Here is a 10,702-nt window from a genome sequence, read left to right as displayed (position 1 = left end):
CGGGCTGCCCTGGGGCTGGGCCGGCTTCGCTGAGAGGGGGTGTGCGGGGAGCGGGCGGACAGGAGAAACCGCTTCTCTTGATGCCAGCCTTTGCCCTTTCTCCCGAAGAATGTAACCAGCTCCTCAGGCCACTCCTTTCTCCTTATCTTGGTTCGACATCTTCGCTTTTTGCCTCTCTCCCAGCGTTTCCAGTATGCTCCAGCTTACTCCATCCCTGCCTTGTTCTGTCAGCCGCGTGATTTGGGACTGGACGGTAGTGCTGCCTTATCGGCTGTAGTCGTTATGGTTTATAGGTGCTTCTCAAAGCAAAACAACAGGAAACAAGCGCTGTTAGCTGGAATGAGAACTTCAAGGTTATCTGCACACTCGTGCAGACGCTGTTCTATTGAAGATTTTGCTGCTAATAATTTGAACTTATATTTAGCAAATGTAGTATTTTATGTGAGACAGAAAATTACAAGTTTATGTTCAACACAGTATTATAAGTCAAGGTAGAAATTTGCATTTTCTTTGCTTCAGTAATCGCTTGGAAGAGTAATAGTCAAGGATCATCACGATACAGGTTTAGTATCTCGAGACAGCTGGCCAGAGTTTGTGTTCCAGTGGCATGATAAAAAGATTAGTAATAACCACATTTCTACTTGTGGAATATTTCTCAGGACAGGTTCCTCTGAGAAGAGGATGCTGATGTTGTCTCAGCAGGACAACCGGGTATTCCACTTTGTAAACAGATTTTGTCCAGTATTACTGCTTGCTATCTGCACGTCTCTCTCTCATCTTGCTGTAGTTCACGTGTGTGTAAGAGAGAAAGGGTGGCAAACAAGAGCTAGTTGAACATTAATTTTTACCAGTACTGTATTTTGTAGTAAGCCTAGATTGGCTCATGGTATAAAATGGAGAAACAAGGTACACAAGTTTGTTTTTTTAAATTATAAAGGCCCCATACTTTTTTTTTTTACACTCTCAGAACTTCACTATGAAACCCTGCTTGTACAGTCACTCTTCCTGATGGAAGGACTATTTATTTCTTTTAGCAACCAGTGCTTTCAACAGTGAGAGATGGCTGTGTTGATAGCCAAGGGATTATTTCTGTTTTTTCTCTCCTCACCGCCTACCATTAAATAGGCTTGGGTGATGAAATACACCCTGTCAGAAGAAACCAGAGATGCTTAGGTTAGGAAAGTGCCAAGATATGTGTTTCCAGTAGAACTACATATACGTCTAACATACCTATTCTTCTGTTTAAAGGAAAAATCTCAGGATTGCATGTATCTCCAATACTGTAAAGTGTGTCAGTCTTACAAGGCACCACGTTCACACCACTGTCGAAAGTGTAACAGGTACTGTCTTTCCTTAAAATCGTCCCTATTAGAACAACTTCAATTCTAATGACGAGCTATTAATATAATTTGTTCTTCTAAGTCTTGTATTGTTCATTTTTTAAATACTTCCATGTGAGCACTATACCCATTTCAAGTATTTCCACTTCCTAGTTGTTTGATTTTTATATGGTTTTACTGTGTTTTAGTTTAATAAATAAATCTGTCTTTAACATTTTCTTTTTAGCTTGGAAGCATTTCTTAAGAATTTCTTGACAGTATTAAAAAAACATTTCAGTACTGTCTCAGGGAAGTCAGCCTGTGTAAATACCTGAAAACCTGTCAGTCCTCTGTAAGTTCTGAGTCCAGACATTCACCTGCTTAGGGAGTACAAAAGCCTGTTTTGACATTTTTCCAGATGGGAGTTAAATGTTGATTTGGGTGGAAATTTTGGACTGTTCTTCACTCTTCAATAAACAGGTTGGGGTTTTTTTGAGGGGTGTCTGCACGTTTTAAGTGAACTCATAAGCCTTTTGGGTCAACCGGGAATGTTTGTACCTTGTTATGTGTTAGTCTTCCTACAGACTTGTTCTGAGGTAAAGGATGCTTTTATTATAAATAGCTGCACTGGAATTCAGTGAATTCAATGGAAAGAAGCAAGCCACTTCAGCTGTCTGCAGTCCAGACTGTAGTTGCATTTGTCTTGGCTTTACTGCGCAGGTCTCTGAAGGACTATTGGAGAAAGTGGTAAAATGATCTTGCAACATACACATTCATTTGTTATTTCTATAAACACAAGATGCTCAGTCAGTGTGCTTTAGGAAGTAGAGACTGAAACTGTAGAGCAGTGCTGTAATTTGGCTGCATCATTCTGTGATTTAAAATTAGACTCTCTTCCTTGAGTGACTATCTTTACACTGAGGACTTAGAAAATGGCAGCAGATCCTGCTGATTGTATATGCAAAAGCAAGTTCTTTAAATAATATCTTTTGTCAAATAGCAGGAACTGCAGCACATTCTCCAAATCATTTTGCTGATCACTTTCAGAATTTTCTGCCCCTCAACTCTGTCCAAAGTGACTCATTCCACACATTTCTAGCCTGTTGCAGTGAAGTGAGTAACTTAAAGCATCACTGAAAGTCCTCTATGTTGTGACAAGTTTCAGTGCATAAATGGAGTCAGTTCTTGTGGCCCACCTGAATGGTGTGAGGCTTCTTGCCAAGATCTAGGAACTTCAGAAACACTTGTGTTTATGACTACATGTTCAAGACCTTGTACGGTGGCAGTTGAACTAATTGAGCTAATGAAGAATAATTCTTCAAAGGGAGAAACTGAACTTCCTGCTGGGAATGGAGTAGCTTAAAAGATAATGAAGTCAGTAGTTCTGAAACAATTAACTTCTTTCCAGAGGAGCTGGATATCTGTGCAATTCAGTCCTTTGTTTATCACTTAGGTTTGGTGCAGATGAATTGCAACGTTGTAATTAGTGACTTTTACACCTGCTAAGTTAAATCAATGCAGTTTGGGATGTGGACAAATCTTTTATCAGGTGGTGTTTTGCATCTGTAAGCTACACCAAAACAACCTGCTTTATATTGAATACAAGAGTGTCTCTAGAGTGTTTACACTTGTTAAATAGATTTTGAAAAGGACTTACAGTGATGTGAGGTCAATATGTAGCAGTTAGAGCTTTCAGAGAGTCTACTGCTGAAAAGAAAGTCATTAACACGCTTCTGTCTGTGTATCTTTATATGTTCTTTCTGCAAGTATTTCACAGGGGATTTGGTATTTCCTTTATTTTCCTGGTGTGCTTATTTTAAAAAAATGGCAATAATATTAATGCTTAATTATCGTGTTGATAGTTCTTATGTGTCCCATTCTAGGCTTTTGTCTCCTGGCACTGGAATATGGTGTTTATTACAACTAGCAAGTTTGAGTAAGGGGGTGGAGGGATAACTAGGGAGGGGTAGGACCTGGGAACACTTTTTATTTTGTTTTATTTCACTCTGCAACATAAAGTACCATTCTGAGTAGCAAAAAAAAAACCCAAACGAACTACTGTGTTGATCTGTCAGAAATTGATAGGTTTAAATGAATGAATGGAGGTTGAGTAATAGAAAGTTAGCTGTCCTTTGAGCTTTTTGGAAAACATCATATATGTCCTTTATATTAATCAGTATTTATTATTCACAGATGTGTCATGAAGATGGATCACCACTGTCCTTGGATCAACAACTGCTGTGGATACCAAAATCATGCATCTTTCACACTGTTTCTCCTCTTAGCTCCACTGGGATGCATTCATGCTTCTTTCATATTTGTTATGACTATGTACACTCAGCTTTACAACAGAGTAAGAAAACAATTAAATGCTTAAGGTATTATTTAAGTCAGATGAGTAGTTTATCTGTGGAAGTGTGGGATTTGGTTTCCTGAGAAGCATGCAGAATTCTTTGTTACTCTTTCAACATGTACTCTCGGGGTTTCTTTCTTTTTTTTTTTTTTTTTTTTCTCTTCCTGTTTCTTGTCGTAATCACCGGGAATTTCCTAGAGCTTTGCATTGACTGAAGACAGTTTCTGACTAGCACTTTAGAGAGAGACAGGTTGTTTTGTCTGGCACAGAAACTAGCTGCTATTTATTTCCAACACACAAGTTAGATGGTGTTTATTGTCTTTTGCTTGCCACTTTTTTTGAATTGTATCCAATTCTTCAAGGAGAAAAACAAGTAAATTATTTTTTGAACTAAAACTAAATGTTGTTTGATTTGTTTTTAAATGGAAAAATTTAGCTGCAGCAACAACTAGCAAAGTTTTTTCTGGAATACATCCCTTATCTCAGATCCATGGTTAAGATTACGAGCTTTGATTTCAGGGTTTGTGGTTGCAATGAAGAGCTTGAAAACATCAACTGAGTGTAATAGATAAAGGCTGCCTGTTGTATTTGCAGAGCAATAATGTTGAGAACTGCTATCTGCTAAAGCTTTCAGAGGAAAGCCTGTAGCATTTGAAACTGAAAATGGGTACTGTGCTACGCAAATGTTTTCTGTCTGAAACTCGTGAATGCATTTAGAGTTCAGGCTTTTTGCGGATTTTGGGCCTAACTTACAGACTTGCAGGATAGCAATTTTGCTTTAACTTTCCATCTAGAGAAGGCCTACATCTAGCAAAGAATGTGTTTCTGAAGAGAAGTCTTTTGAATCTTTTTTTTTTTTTTTAAATTACTCCACTTGCATTGCAAACTTGTACCTTCAGAGCCAGATTTCTTCTTGGTAATTGGTTTTGTCTCAGCATTCATAATGTTCTAGAGCTGAATGATACTCTCCCTTTGCAGATATCTTTTGGGTGGAGTTCTGTAAAGATTGACATGAGTGCAGCCAAAAGAGACCCTCGACCCATTATTCCCTTTGGACTGTCTGCATTTGCTGCATCTTTATTTGCCTTAGGACTGGCATTAGGAACAACTATTGCTGTTGGTATGCTGTTTATTATCCAGGTAAGTTTATGGTTTCATTTATAAAGAAGTTAAGAGCTTTTAAGTTTTGTCTGGTTGTGGAGCAGAAACAATACACATTTCAAACACAAACTGAAGCAGTGTGTGATACTGTCTTAAGTGTGTAATACTAGTGGATAGCATTAACCATGTGTCTATGCTGAATCTTAATTCTGAATGTTTTATATGTTTTAATTAAGACTATAAAAGTTGCTTTGTTCTTTAAAGCAGATTTAGTTGGTTAAATGAAATTTTCTTTGCCTAGCTGATGTATTCCTGCAGAAAAGTCAATGCTAATTTCACCTAACACTTTTATTTTAGATGAAAGTAATTTTGACAAATAAAACTTCAATCGAGTCCTGGATTGAAGAAAAGGTAAGCTTTATATTACAATATTTTGTTACTGTATTTTCACAAAGTTTATTCATATTTATCAATTTCTTGTTTCACCTCTGGATTTAAATCAAAGGCGGCATTTCAGTTCACCGCTGATTAACACCTACAACTAGCTTTTCCCTCCCTGTCTCTGAAATTCACTGACATAGATGAGAAAATATTTAACTGCATAGATTTTTCTTTTTTTTTTTTGTTTGGAGGAATTGGTGTGAACCTAGAAAAATATTTGCTTTTAAGGCACTTGGCTTATCTACTTGGAATATATGAGTGTTTTGTCTGAAACTTGAGTCTTTGCTTCTCATGTGTCTTTGTCTGCCTCCCGTCCCCATTCTAGATGGCATATTTTGGCTCATGCTTTTCTTCATTTGCTGCTTCTCTGACTAAACTTGGGAGTATTTTCCTTGATTATGAAGAAGTACTATAAAATAATGATACCTAGTCTTCTCTCTTTTAAATTTCTTTGATTTCCATATCTTTATAGAGGTTTTCACAAGATTTGTCAGAAGAAATACAGCCAAGCAATAGAAGCTAAGTTTAGAGGAAGCAAAATTTACTCTTAAGTCCACAAACATTTTATTATTGTTTTGTTGTCTGTCTTATTCTGTGTCAAAATTAGCATGAGGATCTTCAGTGTGTATACATGCCTAAGTATTATAATGCCTTCTCTTTGCACAGAATCTAGCTTGGCTGGATCCTAGTCCTGTTAGACCTTCGGATAATAAGACAATAGAACATAAATGAAAGAAAACCCCACTACAACAATATAGTAGAATTTGGAATAATCTGTTAAAATTTTCACCATAAAACACAGGCTGCTAATATGTCCCTTCTGAAAAATGAACACAGACTGTAATGCATAAGTGTTTAATAAAAATGACGTTATCTCAACAAAGAGAACAGACTCTTCTGTGGCTGCTCCACTAGATGTCATCGTTACCGAAAGACTGAAAATTGTGACCGCAGAGTGTGGGAGATTCAGAGCATGCCTGTATATGCAGTTCTTGAAAGTGGAATAGACACTACCAATGTTTAATTATGCTCATGATCATTAATCAGAGAATTTTGAGCTTTGGTAGCCTTTGTATTTAACTGAGAAATAGTCAGGCATCAGTTCTTTAAAAAAAGCCATAAATTAAAATCGGAGTATGTGGTGGTTTAATTAGTGTAGCCAATTGACTCTGTTGATAAAGAGTAAATGGGGATGCAACCCAAACCAGATACACTTCTAAATGCCATGATTGTTGTAAGAAGTTTTAGAACCCTGGGTTACTATAGCAGAAATTTACTGCTCTTGCCTCAAAATGTTCACCTTTAGGTCTCATAGACCCATACAGGGCCTGTGACCTGGCCTTCTTAATATTTCCATTGCAGTTTGTACAGTATATTTTTATGTACTGTATTTCTTAATTATTTTCCAGGCCAAAGACAGAATCCAGTACTACCAAACGGGTGAGACCTTTATTTTTCCCTATGATATGGGAAGTAAATGGAAGAACTTCAAGCAAGTGTTTACATGGTCTGGGATTCCAGAGGGAGATGGCCTGGATTGGCCAGTAAGAGATGGCTGTCATCAGTACAGTTTGACGGTAATTGATCTTCAGTGACATCTCAAGTTAATCCTCCCCACTATCCAATTGCCTGCTTTCCTTTGCAGTAAATATACCAGCTCTTTAAATAACTATAATAGACTGACTAGTAATACATATACCTAAGAAACAGGAGTTCTGTCAAATGTTCTCCCAGTTTCAATAGACTAAAAAGTTATGCTTTTGTGAGTGCTTTTAAATGCTAATGATATTTCCTGTGTCTGTTGAGTAGTTTCAATACCTGACTTCATTTTGTGTTGAATACACAAGTCCTCTTAAACTAAACACTACCTAACTTTCTATTTATAATCATTTATAGATAGAGCAACTGAAACAGAAAGCAGACAAGAGAGTAAGAAGCGTAAGTATTTGTGAATTTTGTCTGAAATGATTTTGAATATCTATATAAATAAATGTAAGTAATTGCTGAGACTCTTTTTCTTGATTTTAAACTTAGCAATTAAATAAAGGCTTTGTGTTTCCACACAGTGTGCTGCCACCTCTGCTTAATTCAACTTGGCATTTAGCTTTCTTTGCATTTGCTTCTTTTTTATGACTGCTTCATTGTTGAGCAGTTTAATTAGAATTTAGACTCCCTTTGACAGCTGTTGTCACTATGCTCAAATCTAACAGTATGCTTAACAGTATGCTTCAGTTGATTTTTTGATATGAAACTCTCAGCAAGGCTGTAACTCCTTACAACAATATATTGCTGTGTTGTGCTCAAATTTCCAGGTCCGGTATCGAGCAGTAGAAGATTACAGTGGTGTCTGCTGCCCTGTGACTAAAGGTGTTAAAACATTCTTCACAACACCATGCACTGAAGAACCTAGAATTTCACTGAGTAAAGGGGATCTGATTTTAGCCACAAGAGGCTTAAAGTTAGTGGCTACACACCTTTATGTTTGGTTAAAAGAGATATTGAGATGATTTCAGGCATCTAATTGTCTATTACGCTTTCTTCCCCAGACACTGGATGTATGGTGAGAAGAATCTTGACTCAGCTGCTGATGGTATGAAGCAGTTATTTTCACTTTTTCTTTTGAAAATCAAAAATCAATTTTATAGCTGTCTAGAAATGTGAACATTACATGTTCCGTTCTCAAACTGTAGGATTACTGACCTTATTGGCATTATCTTCTCTCCCCTCTAAAACCACATAAACAGTTTTTACTATTTACATGTTCATCAAAACTGGCAAGTCTAACATTAAATGAATCTGTCAGACTGAACGAACACTCATCTAGTAGTTTACTGAAGATTGAGTGGGAAGGGGGACACTTCTTCATATTCGAAGAAGTTAGTTTTTTAGACTCTAAAGGGGTTAATGATGATGGTTTTATATTTAAAATAGTGTTCTTCCTTAAACGCATTCACATTTACTGCCTAAACACCCCATATACATATAAGCTCTGGGATTACTCTTTGTACATCTTAAGAACAAGGAGATGTTATGTCTTACAGCTATCAAAAATGTTAAAAGACTCCTGCTGGTCTGCAGAGAGACATCATGGACACTTGCATTGAATTTTTACATTTTTTACTTTAGCCCTCCTGCTTAGGACTGAGCTAAAATCTTACCTGCTAGAGGGTGCATTGGATTCTGTTGTCTCTTCCAAACAGTTGTTAATTTGTTGGATGTATGTTCTGTCTTGGCAAAAGAGAGCCAACAGTCTGCAAGTGTCTCTGATTTTTCATGGGAGTTCTAAGACCTTCATGGGCTAAAAGTGCTTCAGCAGCTCATGCCTTTCAAACATCAAACTTCAATGAGTCATTGAAACCAGTAAGGTAATAGTTTGTACTGCGTTGCTCCTTATGAAGATTAGCAGGAGATACTTGTGCTATATCAAATTTTTTTTTTTTTTGAAGTCAGGTGAAATGTAGTCTGGGTGGGGAACTTGGTGTATACTGAAAGGCTGGATTAGAACTCAAAATAACATTGACATTTTGGAGAACAAGGCTTCAAAAGTAGGATTAGATCTTTCGGATTAGATCTTTTAGGAAGGTATAGCAAAATGCTATAAATAAGCAGGAATAACAAGCTGCACTATAACAAGATGGAAAAATTAATCATTAAGTAGCAGTTCTGAGGGAAAATGACTCAGTCATAATCTTAAGATGAGTCAACACTTGCAAAAGAGGAAAAAGCATAGATTCCCAGATGCATGAAATAATCCTTCCATCCTACTCGGTTTTAGCAGAGACTCAGCTGAAATCCTGCCATAAGTAAAAGCAGTTACTTCATCTTAAGAAAGAGGAAGATCAGCTGTGAAGGGCTGAGAGCAAAATAATGAGAATAATCAGAGTACTAGAAAATGTGACTTACAAGGGAAAGCTGAAAGAATTGGGATAGCTTACCTGGAGAGGAAAAGGAGGTAAGAGAAAGCCAGGGTATGTGTAAATAGTCACCAGCTGCATGCAGGTCAGTTGTAGAGAAGTCTGTATGCTGCTTTCTGTGTCCCTGCTATGGAATTACAGCTGAAAAGATTCAGATAGGGTATTAGGAAAGATTTTCTCATAAGAAGGTAGAGCACTGGAAAACTTTGGAGATCTCTGAAAACGTTCTAAGCAATGGGAGAGAATCCATGTATCACCAGGCAGTGATGTGAGGCATGATTTAGATGTCCAGCCTTGCAGAAGAAAATGACCTAGGGTATCCTCTTGATGTCTCTTCCAATCCTGTGTTTTTCCTCTGTAGTGGGTCATGTTTTGTTCCAAGTTAATACAACTTTTCATGTCTTAAGGTGGAGTAAGAGAACGAGGCTGGTTCCCTAGGAAATGTGTGGAAAAATGCCAATATGACTCTGAAACGGATCAACCAGTGGATGGAGAGAAGAAAAACAGATAGCATTCTCATTTTTTAAATAAGAAATGGAATTTTTACTTCAGACCACAATCCTTTACTTGAAATTTTCTGTGTATTACTTTAGACTTATGCAATGAATATGTTAGGACAAGGTTTTCTTTTCCTTGCAGTTGAAAGGGTTGGATATGCCTGTGCCATGGTTTGCGTACTTTTTTTAACAATAAATAATTGAAGAAGCCATTCAGTGGATTGCCTTCAAGATGCGTTTTTTTTAACCCCAAATCGAGGTGGGCTTTTTTGCTATTTAAATTGCAGTCTGAGGGTTCATATCTTAAGTTTTTTTTCCTCAACCGCATCTGATTGTGATGCGTACTGCTTATCTTTTGTATATTACTTTCTCTGAAGCTGCCCCTGACAACTATAAATATCTGATTCAAATTCAAGATAAAATTTGTTACCTGTGACTTTTAATGATGTGAATTGTTCACCTCAAATAAATGATACATTCATAATCACTTGTGGTTTTAATTGTTCTTAGACCTACAAGAACTTGTTTACAGGCATGGGAATGTGAGCTAGCTAGGAATAGATTTCACTGTTATGTTGGTTCTCAAGGTTAGAAAGACTTCAGCTCTTGCTATGAGAATATTCTCTGCTTTTAATGGGGAAAAAAATAGCTAGCTGTATCACTCTCTTTGAAATCTGAGCATATATCCAAGAGACCAGAGTTCTTGATCCATCTTAGAGTGGAAGGAAGCAATAGTGCCATGAAGGAAAATTTTTGTAAGACTTGTTGCTACTAAGTGATTAACACTTTAGAAAGTGTTTTTTCAAAAGCATTTTTGTTTAGCATCTGGTATGGATTATTAGAAGGAAGACCTTAAAATTGGGGCTGAAAAAAAGCTGAAGGCTTTCTAAAAATGTATCTTAAATGTAGCAAGGGGTTTTGTTCTCTTAGTTACTCTAGGTGCATTTCACATGTTGAGGGTTTTTCCAAATTACTGTTTAAAACTAACAGCTGATTTACTTTCACCTGCATGAGTTGTTTCAGGTAGATGAGCATTTCTTAATATTGTGTATATAGAAATAACTATGTACAGACAAG

General features: G+C 36.9%; 1 protein-coding gene across 3 annotated transcripts; it reads left to right on the top strand.

Annotated features, from left to right (window-relative positions):
* Window positions 1-1,056: 1,056 nt before the first annotated feature.
* On the top strand, window positions 1,057-10,112 carry ZDHHC6 (zinc finger DHHC-type containing 6). 3 transcript variants are annotated; one of them, XM_026851184.1, is made up of 9 exons: window positions 1,057-1,340; window positions 3,513-3,672; window positions 4,651-4,812; window positions 5,131-5,184; window positions 6,624-6,791; window positions 7,111-7,152; window positions 7,527-7,672; window positions 7,761-7,804; window positions 9,768-10,112. In XM_026851184.1, the coding sequence occupies exons 1-9, from the start codon at window positions 1,267-1,269 to the stop codon at window positions 9,827-9,829; spliced, it is 912 nt and encodes a 303-aa protein (XP_026706985.1). In that variant the 5' UTR covers window positions 1,057-1,266; the 3' UTR covers window positions 9,830-10,112. The 3 variants fall into 3 exon arrangements, with proteins under 3 accessions (XP_026706985.1, XP_026706984.1, XP_026706983.1); XM_026851182.1 differs by having other exon boundaries at window positions 1,065-1,340; window positions 9,536-10,112; XM_026851183.1 differs by lacking the exon at window positions 7,111-7,152 and having other exon boundaries at window positions 1,060-1,340; window positions 9,536-10,112.
* The last annotated feature ends 590 nt before the right edge of the window (window positions 10,113-10,702 follow it).

The sequence above is a fragment of the Athene cunicularia genome (genome assembly GCF_003259725.1).
Source record: "Athene cunicularia isolate RWA chromosome 6 unlocalized genomic scaffold, athCun1 chr6_part1, whole genome shotgun sequence".
Classification (NCBI taxonomy): Eukaryota; Metazoa; Chordata; class Aves; order Strigiformes; family Strigidae; genus Athene; species Athene cunicularia.
The sequence above is the reverse complement of the archived record's forward strand: the minus strand, read 5'-3'. Positions and strand labels throughout refer to the sequence as shown.

Bases quoted from the DNA above. Each gene is read 5' to 3' on its own strand.
- ZDHHC6 (XM_026851182.1), top strand. From the start codon at position 1,267: ATGTATCTCCAATACTGTAAAGTGTGTCAGTCTTACAAGGCACCACGT. The intron at 4,813-5,130 runs GTAAGTTTATGG...CTTTTATTTTAG, and splicing joins GTATGCTGTTTATTATCCAG to ATGAAAGTAATTTTGACAAA. The intron at 6,792-7,110 runs GTAATTGATCTT...AATCATTTATAG, and splicing joins GTCATCAGTACAGTTTGACG to ATAGAGCAACTGAAACAGAA.